The sequence below is a fragment of the Anticarsia gemmatalis genome, chromosome 3 (assembly GCF_050436995.1).
Source record: "Anticarsia gemmatalis isolate Benzon Research Colony breed Stoneville strain chromosome 3, ilAntGemm2 primary, whole genome shotgun sequence".
NCBI classification, from domain to species: Eukaryota; Metazoa; Arthropoda; class Insecta; order Lepidoptera; family Erebidae; genus Anticarsia; species Anticarsia gemmatalis.
Window position 1 is genome coordinate 4,285,640 of NC_134747.1, and position 20,182 is coordinate 4,305,821.

At 33.8% G+C, this 20,182-nt stretch overlaps 2 protein-coding genes across 2 annotated transcripts in view; both read left to right on the forward strand.

The window, feature by feature from the left end:
- Window positions 1-328: 328 nt before the first annotated feature.
- Window positions 329-6,959, forward strand: LOC142987241 (integrin beta-6-like). Its single transcript, XM_076135872.1, has 8 exons — window positions 329-475; window positions 1,448-1,833; window positions 1,972-2,479; window positions 2,751-3,082; window positions 3,524-3,658; window positions 4,085-4,259; window positions 5,451-5,832; window positions 6,380-6,959. The coding sequence occupies exons 1-8, from the start codon at window positions 341-343 to the stop codon at window positions 6,589-6,591; spliced, it is 2,265 nt and encodes a 754-aa protein (XP_075991987.1). The 5' UTR covers window positions 329-340; the 3' UTR covers window positions 6,592-6,959.
- A 1,157-nt stretch (window positions 6,960-8,116) lies between these two features.
- Window positions 8,117-20,182, forward strand: part of LOC142987242 (uncharacterized) — a 50,854-nt gene continuing 38,788 nt past the window's right edge. Inside the window, exon 1 of the mRNA XM_076135873.1 lies at window positions 8,117-8,415. Within this exon, the coding sequence (XP_075991988.1) occupies window positions 8,263-8,415 (153 nt within the window). The 5' untranslated portion in view covers window positions 8,117-8,262. The remainder of the gene's footprint in view (window positions 8,416-20,182) is intronic.

Consider the following 20,182-nt stretch of genomic DNA (forward strand, 5'->3'; position numbering starts at 1 on the left):
AATTATTACAATTATGAGTCGTATTATATTTGATTAAGAAACAGGCCACTAGCCAAAGTTACATGCCAAAGTGTAGTAGTACATTAAAAATGTCATTTGTTTTACAAATTTGACTCTCATCTTTACTTTGGCTGTTACTTTTCATAAAGAAATTAGCCTTTAACCGGTTTAGATACTTAAGTGATTTTTTCGAGGGGATATAATATCGAACTATAATAATAGGTTATTGTAACATAGTTACATTGTATTCACAACTTTAACGAGTATTAATTTTCCTTGAAAATATTTGTCCTGTATGATATAAATAAATGTCAGTTATGTAGTGAACGCGGCTGGTAATATGTCACGTTACAGTATTATTTGGTTCTTGTTTGCAAGTCTCTGTCATGTAGTTTTTGCATCAAACTCCTGCATCACCAGGGTTAATTGTCAACAATGCATCGCTGACCCCAGCGAGTGCGCTTGGTGTGCTATGGTAATATTTTTATTTTATATTTTTTCGTAACAATCATTATATTTACAAAAATAAATTTTAGAACTATTGGACTATTTTCTAATTTATATAAAAGTATTTTTACATTATAAGCTGCGGAGTATGATAATGTGCACGGCATATGGCAATACACTCGCCACCTTTTACATGGGACAATAATTTTAATGGCGAGATCTGAAGTTTGATTCTATACTTATATTGATTACCGACTTCCGGAAAAATATCGCGAAATTTTGTATGAAAATCTAATCAGCGCCTCTAACAAGCTTCGTAGGAACTATTTTAGCAGTGAATTTTAAATGCCAAATTTTCGATACACGACAGTACCGACTGTAGAGAATCGAGCTATTGGTTTTATCTCATATACCTCTGACTACACATTTGGGTATAACAGGCGTGATATTACGTCTATATGACAGGCGTGATAAGTTAAGAATTAGGTACCTTGATCACATTATGCTGTGAACAATATTACATCGTGTTAGTTCCACTAGTTGCAGATATGTAGTAGTCTCAAACTTCGCTTCTTTTGCAAATTATAAATAAGAATTCATGTTTACAAAAAATGTAAATATCATATAAACAGAAATATGTAATTTGGCAGAAACGAATAATATTGAAGTTATATTGAGTTTTACATGAATAACTCTAGCTCAGTTACCTTGTGTGGCTCCTGCATCCGGGGATAAGGATAGAGGATATTTTCCTGATTCGTTAAATAACGACTTACGTTAATATTATATTTAACATATCGTTGACCTACGCCATAGCTAAACTTACACGGACACCTAAATGCCATAGAAATTTACTCAGAATATAACTTTTATATACTCGACAGCGGTGTTCTAACATAGACAATGTCATGCCTAAAACGAACGCCCCAGCAGTCTTAAATTTAAATTGAGTGGATAGAATACACTATTTTTCGTTGTTACTTTCATATGTCATTTACAGAATGATTTCAACGGAACCAGGTGCCAACCAGCGCAGAAAGTCGGCTGGTGTCCAGAGCAATTGCAAAATCCAATCAACGAAAGAAAGGTCACTGAGGAACAAGACTTTAGTTCTGTAACAGGAAATGTTATTCAAATCAAACCTCAGCAATACAAGATGAAATTAAGACCGGGGGTCTCTCAAGACTTTCAGTTCTCCTTTCAAGGCGCTGAAGATTATCCAGTCGATTTGTATTTCCTCATAGACGCGTCTTCAACCATGGAAGATATAAAATCAGCTACTGCTTACCAGAGCGCCAACATTTATAAAACGTTTAAGAATATTACCAAAAATGTGCACTTGGGTTTCGGTACTTTTGTAGAGAAGCAACTGTCACCTTTTTCTTTGTAAGTACCATATTATACTAATAAGGTTATTTTTATTAATCTTCCTTATTTATTATACTTCTGAATTACCATTTGTTTTATAGAACAATAAAAATTGTAGCAAATATTATTAATTAATAACTAAATAACTGGTTTCAGCTTGGATCAGAAAACGTATTCATTTCATCATAAGTTAACACTGATGGACAATTTCACAAGATTTCAAGATGAGCTGCTGAATACTCCCAACTCAGCGAACAGAGACAATCCTGAAGGAGGCCTCGATGCTCTGGCACAAGTGATGGTTTGCAAAGAAATAATTAAATGGAGAAACGAATCGAGAAAGATTGTTGTATTTATGACAGACGATCCTTATCATGCTGCAGGAGATGGGAAATCAGCAGGAGTAGTACAACCGTATGATGGCAAATGTTACACTGAAAACAATACTTATATAAAAGAACAAGTAATGGACTATCCATCTGTCGGCATGATCAATAAACTAGCTGATGAAAACAATATCATTGTATTTTTCTTCGTTTTTCACGAACAACATGCAACGTACTTCAGATTAAGTGAAGTAATTAGTGGATCTCGCATCTCCACGTTTACGAAGAAAGGTGCCCAAGATGATTCAATAGTAACGACTTTGAAAGAAATTTACGAAGTAAGTTTATAGTATTCAGATTTATAGACAGACTCAGGCTAGTGGAAGAGTCACTAGAAATATTATTATAAGTAGAAAATTGTAACACAATAGCTAAGCAGAGTATTTTTTAAGAATTGGAATGTGTGCGAAATTAACATTATTTTATTTGTTTCTTAGTATGAGTGAATGAAACTATTATTTACATTTTCCCAGAAACGAAAAATGCAATAACTTAACTTAAATTATAAGGTAATACCATCATGTTATACGTAATGTATTTGTATTTCAGGAAATTTCAAAGAAAATTGTACTAAAAGTGAAAACGAAAGCAAACAATTTAAAGATTACTTTCAATCCGGAATGTACTTCAGACACGAGTGGCAGTGAGTGTGACGTAGAAATCGGCCATGAGAAACAATTGACAGGACTTGTTACCCTCCTAAAATACGACGGACAAAATAATATCAACGTAGATATAGTGATAGAGAGTATTGGAGAGAAGTTGTCGCTAGACATTGAGGTCATCAAGAATTGCGAATGTGAAAAACATGTCACAGAAAAATCTGATTACTGCTCCTTTGAAAAGAGATCTTGTGGACTGTGCGAGTGTGGAGCTAAGAGGTTATATTTCATTTTATTTACAGTAGTTGGTAACGGGTCCAGTATATGGCAATAGGCTCATCCCCTATTATTTTTATGAATTATATTTGTATACTTCAGAGGTTTGTACAACATAGGTTTAACAAACTTATTTAAATTTAAAATATTATCGAACCGAAATAACTAATATTAATATGAGAAGTTGTTCGCAATATCAATTCAATCTCAATTTGAATCTATTAAAGCCGAGAAGAAAGCTTTGTATGCACATTTTATCCAGATTTTTATAACGTATTCTGTGTATTTCTAATATAGCTGCATTGAACAAGCCACTGTCAAATGCATTAGCCTGCGGGTCACAGATGTGACTAAATTCTAAATTTTGTAGATTTTTGACTCTACCAAGTTGTGAGACTATAGTGTGCAACCCGCAATTATCCACAAAATGATTGTTTTTTTTAGATATGGCGAGAGATGTGCATGCTTGAAGTCAGACGATGTTACAATCAATAACTCTACGTGCATCCCTCCAGACGGCAATGAAATCTGCAATGATCGAGGTACCTGCAAATGTGGTACATGCCGCTGTAGAGCTGGGTAAGTTTTAGAGGGAGATGGCCATAACCTAACCTAACTCAATCTCTCTCTCTCTCGAATTCGATCCCGTCGATATAAAGCCACCAATTAAGTTTCAGTCTTTTCTAGATGTTTTTCTAAATTGGATGATTCATACTATGCATAAAAAAAACAAACTAAAAATAACTTTACCAAATAGCACAGTACTATATGGATTCAAAAACATATTTAACTTCTTTAGGAATCTAAGTTGGTAACTCAGATCTATCAACATAATTAAGTAAAATATTTGCGATAAAAGAAATATATTGCTTGTTAAATAGAACTAGTCATTACTTTGCTGTTCTTTAAATGATGTAATAATAATCATCAGACTGGCGCTATTTAAGTAAGCAGCATCGAAATGCTACATGAACATTGTACGCATATTTGAACTTTATTTTGCAGGTTCGAAGGTAAATTTTGCGAGTGCAATAGCCAAAGCTGCGAGCGAGATAGCAAGGGGGTGTTGTGTGGCGGACATGGAGAATGTTTCTGTGGCCAGTGTGCCTGCGAAGGACGGTGGGTTGGGAAAGCCTGCGATTGTAATGATGAACCAAGCCGATGTGTTCGGGATGGAAAGGTGAGGTCTATCTATCTATTATCTCATAAAAGAGGTATTAAATTAAACTATTGTGAACTTTGGTTAGATGGAGGTCACGGTTAAATACGTGAACACTGACTTTACTTTTAATCTTTAATTCATCATTGTAATATTTTCTAAGATACATATTATTATACCCTTGATACATTTAATTTTTGAACTAACTACCAATATTTTTTTATTTTAAATCGAAGCATATCAATAAACGTTTGTTTTAGCAACGTCATGATGTTGCTATTGCAAAATATTAGGAAAATAGTAGTTAGAAAGCCCTTTCTTTGTCCTTCAGTCCACAGCGCCATCTGTCACTATTTAAGCGTACTGATTTGATGTGCCAAGTAAAGCAATAAGTTACTTAATATCTCCGATAGAGGGCAGACCACGGTGTTTAAGAGAAAATTATGAAAATCTGACAAGAGATGATATGCTTGTAAAGTGTAAGGCCCAGCGCAGACAGACCGGAATAATCCTCGCGCGGGCTCGAGCATTTTCTTTACGGCTCGCGGATGCTCGAGCATGCTCGCGACTGCTCGAGCCTGCGCGAGGAAAACTTTGTAGGTTACCATTCTTCATTAAACAGGCCAGTTTTCGTGAAAATTCGTCAACGATGGTAGACTGGGCCATGATTATAATTGCTCTTTTGACTGAAGAAGAATAAAAATGACGTTCTCTCTCTTTAAACTCAGTAACAACATTGAAATTTTTCGTACGATGCTCGCGCGTCCTCGAGTATGCGCGGGGATACCCGCGCATCCTCGAGGACGCGCGAGCATTTTTTGTCAGGTTCAAGCAATTATGCACTTAATTTTAATGATTTTAAAGTTGATTTTCAAATGCGTTAAAAAAATCCTCTCCGCTGCGCTCCTCTCGGTTTGCGCTGACCCTAATGCTTTAGGAATGAATGCAACCATGAAAAATTGGAAACTTTCCCAAAAAGAAAAAAACATTAATGAGTCGATAAAAACTGTACAATACTCTGAATTACTATTCAGAGGTGCTTAGCATCCATGGATTCGTATAAATCTAGTCATAAAAAGTTTATTATTTTGTAAACACTGGTGAATTTTTTAAGTATTTCTGAAAATTACTAGCATAAAAGCCTTACTAATTTGTTGTTGCGGCAAAACCGTCCATGGACAAACTCTACAGTCAAAAATCTTTGTTTTGCAGGTTTGCAACAACCGCGGATATTGTTTATGTGGCGGTTGCAAATGCCAAAAAATCGCTAAATGGGACTCACGCAATGTTCAAGACGCATTTTGCAAAGTCCTTCCGTGTCCTGACTGCCATAACTCACAATGTAGAGCTTTGGAGAGCTGCGCTACGTGCATAAGACGTAACGACGACTGCTTGGGCTGCCATGATCATTTATTAACTCGAGTTGTACAAACTTTACCGAAAGAATACTATAATAGCAGCGCGTGGCATATTTGCGAAAGTATAAAGGCGGCTACTGGCTGCTACACCAGCTTCGCTTACCGATACATCGACGAGAATTATACTCTTGAGCTTGTGGCGCAACAAGATATGGATTGTGCTAAGAATTATTACTGTAAGTCAACTTAAAGGTTATTTACTCAGTAACGTATCTCTAAGTGTTACTCTACCTATAGTATTGCAATCATGAACCAATGATAATACCTATGTTTTATGACGAGTATTTATTAGATAGTTCCTTTGGTAACCGCTAGAGGCGCTGATCAATAATTTTCCTTAAAGCGACGCTATAACTAAACTTTATTGAATCTATCCACGGGCGATGCTCAGCTAAGATATTACATTTTACGATTGATTATTTATGTTTATTAACGCTAAACAAATCAAAATCTTCCATGCTTGGGAGTTTTTTCACCATAGATTTTAAAGAAAATCAAAGACTTCAACGACTTGTACATTACCGAATAAAAAAAAGAGATTTTTTTATTATTTCACAGAAAACTGTTTACAATATACTTAAGGCTGACTTCTCCTTATAAGTGTCAATAACACCTGTGTCAGGAGAGGCCGCTCTTCGTTAGCCTAAATAAACCTATATTTAATTTAAATTTATTACATTGAACTAAAAAACTTAAGTGTTTTAATACTTCTATCATTATCAGTATTCGGTGGTTTATGTCTCCTTCTTCTACTGCTTCTTGGCCTCGGTACACTAGTGACCTGGAAACTGATGACAAATTACCGTGACCGCATGGAATATTTAGACTTCGCGGAGAAGAACAAAAACTCTGAACAAACCTTCAACCCGTTATACACAGCCCCGACGACGACGTTTGACAACCCTGGCTTTAGAAAGAGGTCGCTTAGACAATAAAAAAATTAATGTAATTTTTTATAAGATTTTTTTTTAATAAACGTCAAATTTTGTTTTTTTTTAATAAAAGATTAAGAAAAATTACAAATGTTTGTTTTCAATGTAGTGTTATGGACAAAAGGTCCTGAATTCGTACCCAAGACAACACTACAACAATGTTTTAAAGTTATATTTACGATTGTACGACGTATTGAAAATAATCAACACTATCCTTCCTTTTGTCATAATAAAACTAAGATACTTTTGCTCTATGACTATGCTATACTATGCTATACTATGACTGCATGCCGAATAATTTTTATACTTACCTCATTTTGTAAACGATTTTTTTCTGTAATAAAGTTAGAAATATAGTACAGAATAAATAAAGTTACAAATTAAATATATCAGAACACGTTTTATTCATTATTTTTCTAAAACTTACTGAAACAATCAAAAATTAGTTCACGAAGCAGTTTCGAAACGCAGAAACGTCCGTACAGAGCCATAAAAATATGATAAAAAATCTCATAACTATTAAACTTAGTAAAATTTTTATTTAAGTCAATGTTTTATCCACAAAAAACACGAAAATACTAAAAAATATTTCATTAGTGTTGCCGTGTGAAAAACAGATGGCGCCACAATGACGAATGCATTTCCACCCTCCGTTGCTTTCTTTGTCGCACTCACCCCTTACCATCGTTCTATCCTATACAGACACAAATTAAAATATCATTTTCTATACAAAAGCTATCATTTTAGATACATTTTAACCACTTAAAATTTAAATAAAACCCCAATATTTTTTTTCAGTACTTTAATTCATCGATAGATACGTTTAAATATTGTTTGAAAATAGAAAATTCTGAATCGCGTTATCGGAGTTTCCATTGAACGCAGTATAAATACAAAATTCGAATGTTTCATATTGGGGAGTCCGTTTCTACACAGTGAAACAGTACAATGGGTGGGACTGTACCAAGTCCACCCTATCGTTGTGGAATGTGCTTGATACTTGCACGTAGAGAACCCCCTAGGGTCTCTCGTGTATCCATGAGGTGGCGAAAGCCTAACAATGCGATTGCAAGCAGGCGACCATCGCCTGAGCAACACCCCCTGAAGTAGAAGATTAGACACCCCATTTTTGCAGTTGTTTTTTAATAGTAAGGTATTAACAACATTTTATTATTTTAGGTATATAAAAGCTTATAATAAGAGGCTTTTTTGAGGTCTATCTAAAAGTATTTTTTTCACTGTATACGATGAAATTGATGTAAGTTCTATAAACAACTACGATTAATTATTTGATTTGCCCAGTTTTCCTGATTATAACATTGAATAACAAACTTAATAGTAATTGCATGTTCAAAACTTAATACTTTTACGCATAAACACAAAACATTAAGGAATTACCCCCAATAAGAATATAATAAAAGGAATACGACGTCGTCGCGGTGCTCTCTACAATTTCCGCGAATTTTCCTCATACATGCGATGATTCATCTTGGGGTTGAGTACACCGACAGTGTCTACGGCGGGCGCAGTCTCAACGCGATCGCCGTTGTGAACGGCCGTATTTCGAATATCGAACGAACAGCCGCGTCTGTCAACTCGCAAATTAAAAAGTTACAATCTTTTTATTCATAAATAATTTTGTGAATAGTTTTTTTGTTTTCTGTAAATTAAATAATGAGAACTATGGCCAGTGTGTGGGTTTCGGTGATTGTGCTTCTTGCTGTAAATGAAGTTTTCGGAAACAAATGTTGGAATTTAAAGAATAGCAACGATGTATCCTGTGACGACTGCATCAGATGTGGAGGCATGTGGTGCCGGAACCGAGATGTAAGCATTGCAATATTTTACTTTACTAACAAACCTCGAATATGCAATGAATCGTTTAAAAAATATCTTTCAAAATATCATGCAATTGTTTGAAAGTTATATGTGGGTACTTTACATAGTTACAATTTGAGGCATTTCTTCATTAGACATATAATCTTAGAGTCAATTACTAATGCAATTACGCTTAGGCGGCGCCAGCTACTAATATATAATTAGATAATGGCACTAATATTCACTTATTGAAGACTTGTTCGAAGTAGTTTAAATATTTTCTAATTACGGTAAAGTTTACTAAGTATCAGATTGTTAATGACTTAATATAGACACGATAACATTCTGAACTTAAATGAACTTTTTGATAATAATTATGGTAGCACATAATTATGTAAATTATATATGTACGTTTTGCTCATAAGCCTAAACGTTCTTTTATACATAACTTAATGCAAACTCCCCAATAGACAATTCGCGAGGTGGACTCAAGGCCTTACTCGTTCCTCGTTCGGAATGGGACCCTTGCCCAGCAGAGGGACATTAATGGATTTAAAACATGGCACATATTATAGAATAATATGAATGAAGGTTATGAATGTAAAATACGTTTTCGTGTTCTCATAAGTTGATATCTCGCTATAATTTATTGTCAGTACACAAGTAGTTATTAAAAATTATAATAATTATGCCTTACACGTTCGACCGGTTTAACAGATCAGATATAATTTTAAAGGTACGAGAATAATTTTCAATATGAATCTTGCCACGGATATACTGGTATTTTATTATTAAATCATTAGTACCAATAGAATTTACGTAACTAAATACCAATAATGATTACTTATAAGCTCTAGATTTCTATAATCTTTCAATTATCAATTCTATAATTAGTTCTGTGCGTGTTTTTTTTTTTTAATATCATTTTTTTTTTTTTAATATCATTGGACAACTCACACACGGTCATTTGATTCCAAACTAAGCAGAGCTTGTACTATGGTAACCAAATAACTGATAAACATACTTATATACTTCTAAATACATACTTATATAGATAATTCACAACCAGGCTCAGAACAAATACTCGTGCTCATCACACAAAGATTTGTCCCGGGTGGGATTCGAACCCACCACACGCGGCGCGACGGTTGTTGCGGCGAGGTGACCGCTTAAACCACTGCGCCAAACGTGCAGTTAAATATGGAAGGTGGCAGGTGCTATGTAGTCCCTGCTCATCCTTTATGTTAACAGGGCGTAATACTTTACGTTTATATTCTAGTGTAGTTACTTTTTAATATGATTGAAAAATATGTAAGTTTTCAAAGACATTAATAAGCAATAATTCTTGTTCTGGAAACATTACATGTCTTAGTTCTTAAAAACTGTTACACAAATAGTACCAGTTTATTTTTAAAGAACACAAGGCAAGATTTAAAATGACTAACGTTGTAACGATTTAAGAGAGCAATAAATTGATCGAAGCAAAAAATGAAGATGACATCCTTGGCCGAACGGAAGGAAACAATTGAATCAATGAACTAACTGACCGACCGACGTGACCTGTTCTTTGTACACAATACCTTTAACTTTTATGAAAAAACGTCTAACAAGTCGAGATAAATCTCTATTTTTTGGTTAACTTGGTCTTCTATTTAGCGCGGTATCATTAATTTGTCACATGAATACATAAGATGAAAATATTAGTCGTCAAAAAGCAGCTCGAAATTATTACTCCTAAATACCTATAGTGAGAGAACTTAGGAGATAAAATTCAGAATTTAGACATCAGAGCCTCGCAGAATTACACAGCTGACGGCGCCTTGTTTGATACAGCTACTTTATTTTGGTAATACAGAGAACTATTATGTATAATCTAAATAACTCATACATTTCAATGTTCTCTATTAAGTTGTCGGAACTGTCAATGTTATTTTTATTAGGATGCGTAAAAAAGGGGTCCAAAATACAGGTTTGTCTCTTCCCCCGCTAATTCAAAAATTCAACTATAAAGCTTAATAAATACACAGCCGTTTGTTGTAAACCAGTCTTTCAAGAATGTACCGTGAGTTATTTGAATCACTCTTTTCCTGATTCGCCTTCCGCTTTTTTATTGATACTCTCAACTTTACTACTGAATCATCTGATGACGTTAAATACCTGTTCTCCGTGTGTTAAATCCTATATTGCATCAGGGGCCTGCTACAATTCAACGAAAAACAAAACTTCGCACGAAATTTCTAATATTCCTTCTCATTATCATATTTTATAAAAGTGCAGGTTACTCTGCCCATGGTGGCAAGCTGACAACAGCCAATGTAACCTGCCCTGAAACGGCATACATTCCAGCCAGGGTAAAATACGTTGTGCTCGCGGTAATTCTAGTATATTTTTCTTTTCTTGTATGGATGTAAACGAAGCAAGGTAATTTGTAAGGATCTTACCTAGTGGCATTCTTTGGCCTCTGCCTAGCCCTATGGGAACAAGGCATGATCTTATATATGTATGTATTTCTTGACAAGACTTCGTAACTTCGTCCAAATGTTGTTTGACGAACGATGAAACATAGTAGGCCGTCAGAACTCTTTCATTCATCATGTTAGTCACATTAGAAGCGAACCCTGACCGGTCAATTCATTTGTCCCCACACTAATTAAGCTAATTGTACAACATCGGGACAGAATTGACAAGCCGGCTTCACATACAACGTGCTAATGACATGTGGGCCCAAACATGAATCATAACAAACTTTATGGTATCGTTCTAGCGAGATTTTTATGTGTTTTACCATACACTAGTTGACAAAAAAAACGCAATCGCTTTGCTTTAGATAAAACGTAATGACCATGCAGTAAAATACCATTTTCGGTAGAAGTCTTGAGGAATTTAGTAGTGCTATCTTCAAATCCTCTTTTGTTTTAATCAGCCTCAGAGTGGAAAAGTTATCACCACAGTGTAATCCACTCAGCTACGAAAAATAATGCTTTATAATGATGATTTCCCGGTTATAGTTTCCGGTTTCTAATCGGTAGTGTCACACAAATCTTGAGTACCTTCTTATGAAACGAAATCGTCAAAACGCTTATAGATTCTCAGCAGGCCATTGAAACACGAAACTTTATATTTACAATGTAAGTAGTACAAGCACCTATCATATTCCACTGAATGTTGTTATTTATGAGCATATTACGACTTTATAGTTTCGTATACGCGAGTCGCATAATATCTGATACCAAATGTTCGTAAAACATGCACATTTGTGTTGAGACTATGCAAGAGTTTCCATCAGAAGAATTTTGGCTATTTGCACCGAGGTTGGATTAAATAGATAACCAATTTTATAAGAGCAGTTATGTGTGAGGCTTACGCTAACAGTTTCTGAAAACAAACCCTAGATCTTTTTTAAGTACAACCTTTTTTTGATTAATTATACAAAAAGTGAAACAAAAAATTAAGACTAACTGTATTTTTTTTAGAACACTGACTCTTAATAACGAAATCACGGTTTTTCTATTCGCAATAGTTCTCATAAACTGTACCTAAAGTATCCATTTTAACTTAACCAATAAGCCAAGTAAGGTTTAATGATAGAAAAATACCTCACTACCCTATTAGGTAAGTGGGTTTCAAACTAAAGTGGTACTCTTGAGACCTACACTCAGCTATAAAATAATGGAATAATGCTATTATGAAATAATGCAATGTCTAAGGTATAGAGTCTTCATTACGCTGACTATACACAATCAAGTGGAGTGCCGTTGAATGACGATCGATGGATGAATTTCCTGCGCTACCCTATTTTCCAATATCCGTTGTTGAGCAAAACAAACTACTTGTTGTATAAAAGCTAACAGCTAATAAATAACATTAGGCTAAAACTAAACGTTGATATTGTTTACTTTCTAAGCCATCCGGTGGAAGGAAAACATTACTAAAATTAAAATTCATGTTACTTAGTGCTATTTTGTTTTATGGTTCTCGTCTTGATAAGCCTCCCTTTACTCTTATAAGTCGGAACATTTTTTTTATGTTTCGGACTTAAACAATAATATAATAACTAAGTATACAGTTTACTGTAAGATAGAGTAAAGTACTTTAAGTCCATAAACCGTGAATTAGTAAAGTCCCCTGTAATTTAAATTCACCATCTCTCATTACAACAAAAACTCCGTAATTGTCTTTTATACGAATTGCAACAAATTTTAAAAAAGCAGTAAATCAAAGTAGTTAGTGAACGATTTATTTACTTGATTGCAATTTAAAGTGTATTCAAAGCAGCAAAAAAGGGATTTGCGACATCAATTGCTGTAAAGCAATAAATTTGTTAGTGCCAAGTAGACGCCGTTTAGACTGAGATGTATTTACTAAAGAATGACGTCACGGTTCGCAAGCTGAAGGATCGCTACGAATTTCTTCTTAGAGTTTATATACTTCTCGAGGATTTCTTGAAGCGCTTAGCGACGAATATATACGAATTTACAAGATAAGAAAAAGTATAAAACAGTACTTTGTACTAAGTTTTCTTGATTAAAATTTACAAATAATGGCATATAATTTCTTCATAAATACATAATATTACGCCTATTGTACCTAAAACTTTAGGCAGAGGTGTATTAGACGTGTTTTTATAGAACTTCCTTTACAATTTCTCTGAAACCGTAACATTAATAGGAAATTAGTTTTCAATAATACACGAGACAGCATAATATTAAAAAGGTGGACCTTTAAAGGGAAAACCAAACAAACAAAGTTATAGATATCTCAATTTCCCCATTCGTCTGACCACAGGAGAACGAGTCAATTACTCTTATGATTCACGTCTTACACATTCAATCATTGTTATTTTCGCCATAACTGCACAAGCACAAACCGTTGGCTCCTTGCCATTCATGTGCTTTTGTCAGTGAGTACGGGAATAACTGCAGTTCATATTTATGCTAAAGCATGATGCAGACGCAATGGCGGTACGAACCCATCAATCTGAATAATTTACTCAAAGAATGTTTGTATACAAATTGCGTGGAAGTCTTTTGGAATACTCATGCCGGAAGCGAATTAGAGTTATAAGTTACTTATAAGATATATGAAGTTTAACTAAATGTCGGTTGTCGGTATACTATCAAGAATCGTGTCTCAATTTCTACTCATAACAAAATTTTATACGATTATCATTCACCTACATTTTTAGAAAAGATAAAAAGCATTCACTACATTACTATAATTACCGCTCATCTGAATATTTTGACACAGCGAACAAAATAAACTGTCCAAGAGAGGCGATTTACAAGACGGTAATCACGTACACAAATATCGCCAATAAAAACTCCCCGTCTGGTCAGACTTCACCGCAGCATGTCATAAAAATTCTTTGTAAACACAGCTACTTATTAAAATACTCAATTTAACTTATTACTAAGAACAACTCGGTAAACTCTTTTTACCGGCTCAACTAACATAGGCTATAAAACGTCTATACGAATTTAAAGAGATGTGACCTATCGTTAAATATTCCCGTGAAATCAATAAGCTTGATAATTTTATGAGATGTTTCGACCACAAAGATGAAACAATGCTTAATACTGAGGTGGATTATTGCTTTTTTCTTCTTGTTACTTCCAATCTCCACAATTCCTCGTAAACAGTAGGTAAACAAATAAAATTTAACAGTAGAGAACAATGTAATTCATCTGGAATAAACTTCCAGTTAAATGGTAGTACACATCGAGCGCAATGGAGTGCACACACCAACAAACATCCGCGCAATCACACCATTCTGAGAAATTATATACACAACCCGCTGACCTATATCTGGGCCTGTTTTATACATTAAAATGTTACACAATTTTCATGCACGTCAATGTAATCGAGGGAGTCGTTTAAACGTGCACACATAATGAAACATACGCCACTGTCATCAATCAACGCTATAAGTAATAAGTTTTCCACGCGAACGCAATCAACAAATTACTTTTTGCAACTTTTAAAATGATATTTTTTACAATTATTTGCATGAACTTTACGGTGTGTCGACATGTCACTGGATCCGTTACCCTTTTGTTACTCACACTGTAAATTGTGTATAATCATAAGCTATAGGTGATTGATTGATGGGGTTACTGCTCGTTGAGCAATGTTGGTATTCTGAATGGCTTGGACCACGCCACCTGACATTTGGAGTCACTCACCTCACATATGGTCTGAAATGACACAGATCATATAAAAAGGTTAACTCTGAGTCAAGTATCCAGTCGGGGGTCCCGATATAAAGGTCTGTAACATATACCCAATCGGTTCTTCGGAACTTTCGAGCGTGAGCATTAATGTTAAAGTCATTTGAGCAGTTATCTATTTCTCAATATGTTGACATTATTTAAAATGGGATCGTACCCCAGTTTATTTTTAATGATAATAAGACATTGAATGTGGTCAGTATTTACGACATAATGGGGAAAACACAGGGATAGGTATTTGATTGTACTCATTCATTGTTAGTTAGGACGTCAGGATGAATAATCAAGTACGCATTAGTACTGAACCTTGTCCTTATTGTTAAACGGGAACGGTCAGTCTTTGTTCAAATACAATATAACAGTTACGCGATTTCTGATTACTAGGTTCCTTTCATTCGCATTTTTTTAGTGCCTTCATAAACCATTATAACTTAAGCCTGTAAATAAACCTATCCTGTAAATAATTCAATTTAAAAACGGACTATACTGTGCTCTATTAAATCAAATAAAGATCAAATCCACCCCCAAATATTTGGAAGCCAAACTCGATCAATCAGAAAACAAAGCTGTGTGTTGTAATTCTACACTTTTGTTTTATTTGGCTTCATTCGTAATGTGTTTAACTATATAAGCCTTTGTTATCGATATCCTCCGTTCTTACTCCATTTTACGCTTCAGTACTTAGAACAAATTCCAAGGGAAATGAAAAGGATCGAGACAAAAAGTGTGTGCAAAAATATTCTTGCTTAGTGCATGAATAATTGATTAAAATCTGCATCGGTAGTTGATACTTTTTTTACTTAGTTTGGTAGTGACCGTGGCACGAAATGCAAACGCTAATTGCGACATAATTTAACACAATTTACTGCTAAGGTTGTAGTCAAGTGATTTAAATAAAACTATATCATACGAAAGTCATGAACCGTCAACATTATAATGAAAAGTATAATCATCTCCAAAATCTAAACATGCTCATAGAGTCTAATTTAGTAGGTAGACGAACGTGTCTAATAAATCTAATAAATATCTAAAAATATCTATCAAAAAAACTATAGGTCTTTAAATAGCTTTAAAATATTTGCGTAACTACCAAAGCTATTAAATGCATAAATACTAACACTAATGTATTCTATTTGTAATCAAAGAGTACTCAGAAGCATAGAATTATAATATGTTGTCCCTTTATGCCCAGTCCATTGCCAATAATATTAAAGCTAAGTACCGAATTAAGTCTGTGCATCGATACTAAATTCTTAGTACCAGCAGTTTGTAAGTCTAGCTCCAGTGTAGTCATGATGCGATACCCTCAATTGACTTTAACGATCATATTAATTATGTTATTCTAAAATGTTATTACTATAAGTCGAGTATACAGAATTAAGCTGTTTGCATAACCACATATTTCTTAAAAATAAATACTTATACATATTCGGAGAGAAAGAATACTTAAATTATCTCCTTATTGTGTTTAATAAAGGTATCCTGAATAAATATTAAAAATTAATACTCATTTCGCTAATTATAGTCTTGCAAAAAATTAACAATCGCATAAATAAATAATACTCAAAATGACTAATTATTATGGCCATAATCAGAGCTGTACACTTTATTCACCTTCACATTCAGTACTTAAATATTAAAAGAGCACGACATTTATTAAGAAATTAATGTTGTCACTGTTATCGCATAAATCAGTCGGAATATCGATGGCTCGAGCGAAACGCTAATTGCAGATAACAGCAAATGTCCACCAGAATTGGTCAGTTCAGTCACTGAGATATTGGGGAATCCATTGCAAATCAATCAAGGCAATTACCGGCGCTCCATTTACCTATATTAACATGTTCTTAAGAGTTTTAACACCGTGAAACATCATAACCGACTTCTTTAAGTTGAAAGTTGCGTCAGGGTTACCTTTAAAAATTGGTGTAATACAAAGGGCATGTTTCAAGTTGTTCGGTGAGTTAATAAGTTAACGCAATAGCTGTCTAGCTATAATTGAGTGTCGGACGGTTGTACTTTATTTCGAGATGCTCTCACGTTGAGATAGCCGCACTAATTTAAGAGAGATTTCTTAGAGTTGTGATTCATTGTTTGTTTTATTTTGTTCATTCGGTATTGGTTTACTTCGTTGTTTCGTTGTTTACTATGACAAAGTGAGAGGAGTAGATTAGCTAAATACTAAATCAAAATATACTATAAGTTAAAAAATATATCAATCTATTAATTATTGAAGTTAGTAAAAGTGTTTATAATTAATTCTAAAACATTCGACATTAAATTAAACCATAATATAGTCGTAATAAAAATGATAGCGTTTAATGTGTGGTGTGGATGGTATAGTCATAACATTCTTGCGCCATGATTATTGTTCAATACATAACTACATGCATTTGTTTATTTTCTTATAATATGAAAGGGAACAGCAATTTCATAGTTTTAATTACAATAGAGAAATAAGTCCTGTATGAAGAGATATATGGATGTGAATGAAATACAAGAAAGTTATAAGATTCATACCAAGTGATGTTCTGTCTCTGCCTACGTCTATTGGAAGAAGGCCTGATTTTAGTATAATAGACTAGTTAGAATATTGATAAAATATCTGTGGTTATCTCTGCTAGTCGATGATATATTATTATGTGTTAGTAATACTCTCTCATTAATTACGTAATGATGACTTGTGTTAGATAATAATTTAGAATCGAAGCTTTCTTTATCATTTATTAACTAATGAACGTAATTAATGTATGTTCCCTGAAGCTATAATCAGACACGTAGAGTCGTTATAATGTTGACTAGCATTCAATAAATTTATGCATTGCACCTTACCTTTCTTTTTGTATTACAATACATGATCTGAGTGAAGGACTTTAATAGATATGTGCTGGTAAAACAATAGATTTGAATATTTTAATAGACATGAAATGATGGCATATAAAATGTTTAAGAAAAATTTTCCGAGATAAGGATTGTGTTATCTACTCATCACATAGCTGTATTTGTTCAAAGATTATGCTCAGTACCTTTAATTAGTGCCTTTTAATACAACGAATTTATAAAAAAAAAATTGTTTGTTTACATATAAAACACACTACAGTTTATGTTACAACAACAAAATATTGTAATAAATTCATGAAAATTTTTGCCATAAGATCTGATTACTAAACGTTTCCGTACACTCAATTTAAAGATTATATCGCTATTTCCTCTTTCCGGAATAGTAACATCGAGTCTCATATATATCTGACAGTGCCAATAAAATGTTGGCACCGGGCCTTTTCGGCAGCTTCTGCAAACGTAGGCAAAGTTTGTTGACTCCGTGTGATACATAATCCCTGCAGTTCTTTCAACACTTCTTTTTTTATGGAATACTTTTAGAGTTCAATGGCTGGTTCACGGGTTGTTTTTTCTTTTTACATGTATTACATACACACATAAAATCACGCAGTGTTTTGCAAAGGTTAGGTGCGTAGTACTCGTAACCTGTCCAGTATAAGAAGTATGGATGTGTATGAGGCAAGGGAAAAGTACGTGATTTGATGTACATTTTTTATTCATTCATATAATCACACACCTTATACTAAAAGAGTAGGAAGAGAAGTAATATTCCTATGTTTCGCCATAAATATGACTGGTTTCATGTTAATAGTTAGTTAGTAAATAATACTTTATTTAATTTTCAGCTTGTACAATAGTAAAGTCCCGTCTTGAATGGTCCAATTTACCTAATCTAAAATTGACGTGCGTCAAAAATGCGAATAGTCTCGTAATGTTGTCTAAATGCATTCTCAGTCATCTTAATTCTTGGCGGAATACTGAAATAAAATTCCTATTTTTCGTCGCGACATTTTTAAAGACATTGGTTTTCCCATTTACGTCATTGATAAATTTCCCAACGGTAAAATGAGTCGTCTGAAATTCTTAAGAAATGCGAAAATACAAATGGAAAGTTTTAATAGTATTATCCGGCAATACATTACTTTTAATGAAAACTAAAGCGGTTAAACCCGGAGCGACATAAAATAGTTTTATGCAAGTATTTGGAGGAAAGCCAGGGATAGATCGATTTTTCTACAATCTTGTTTACTGTCTGTGACTACGAGCATTGTGCGAATTTCTTGAATTTACGCAAAGGGCAATGACTTCTGTGCAGAATGTAGGAATGGCAGACATATTCTTTTTTTGTTTTATTTTTAATAAGTGTGTCGTTGTGTTTTGTTTCTTTTTTGGCGCAATACGTGAGTATATGTAGGTCGCCACGAACTGTATGATCAGCTAATAATAGACTTACAACTGTGGTGATTGTTTTTAAATGTACCTGTTAAATGAAAGTGTATGGGAAAATGAGTATAAAATTGTGGTCATCTACAACTATTTATTACATTTTATGGGTAATAATTGGCCGCAAAATGTCTCAAATGTCTATCTTTATAGCTCTAAGAGCCAGTTTCAAAGTTTATAGAAAACTGTCGGATATCTTACCCCATACTCAAAACGACAGGAATAGTATGAAAAAATATATATTTCACGAGACAAGCTAACTGACACTTATTTATATATGATGGAACCGGCCATTATAATAATTGAATTAATTCAGTAATTTCTAAAAACAACTGTCTACCGTTTTGAGGTTAACGAACACTGAACATAGAGGAAAATGGCGTCCTAAATAAATTATTTAAAGAGTATTAATTATATAGCGACATAAAGGTACATGACCATGAGTCAATGGTGTGGAATTACCAAGAAAACATGATGCGGGTGATCTTATTATTTCTTATAACTTTTGTCTTATAATATGGGTAAATTGAAGTCTTGTTATTAATACAACAACGCAGTATAATAGATCCAAGTTTATATTAATAGATCAATAGTTTATGTATAGGTATAGACGTATAGTTAGGAATTATCCATTTAACTTATAGTCAATATAAATTACTGGTAATTTCTGTACGAGTTACCCGTAATTTTATGTAAGACTGTAAGCTGTTTGCTACTCAATCACGCCAAAATAACAAACGGATTTAGATTCGTAAAATCACAAAAAGTTTATAACCTGAATCAACATGTAGACTACTTTACTTCACTTTACTTTTAACCCTGCGAAATCATTTCACGCGGACAAACTCGCGAGCAAAACCTGCTTTACCATAAAAGAGTGAAAATAGCAAACCATTAAGTGAAAACAACAATACTTAAAGTTCCAATACAAGTTTATTATTGTATTTACACTACAACTGGCTTGAACCCAGTGTCGCAACAGGGAGACAACCTTTCTATAGTCGTGTCGACGCCCACGCCATCTAGTGTAGTGAAGAAACAACTCTGTCGATATCATTCCAGTTTGAGTTTACTATTTTATTTGGTTTTTGTTTATTTAATATATGAAAACTTTCGTGATTTAATTACTCTTAGTGTGTTTGGCATTGAAAGTAAGTTACGGCTCCGCTGGCGTGGTTGTGTAAAATAATATTGAAAAAAGCAATTCATCGGGTATTCTAAGGTCGAAGCTACATTTCTGTGAACTTTTGTCTTAATTTGTTTAG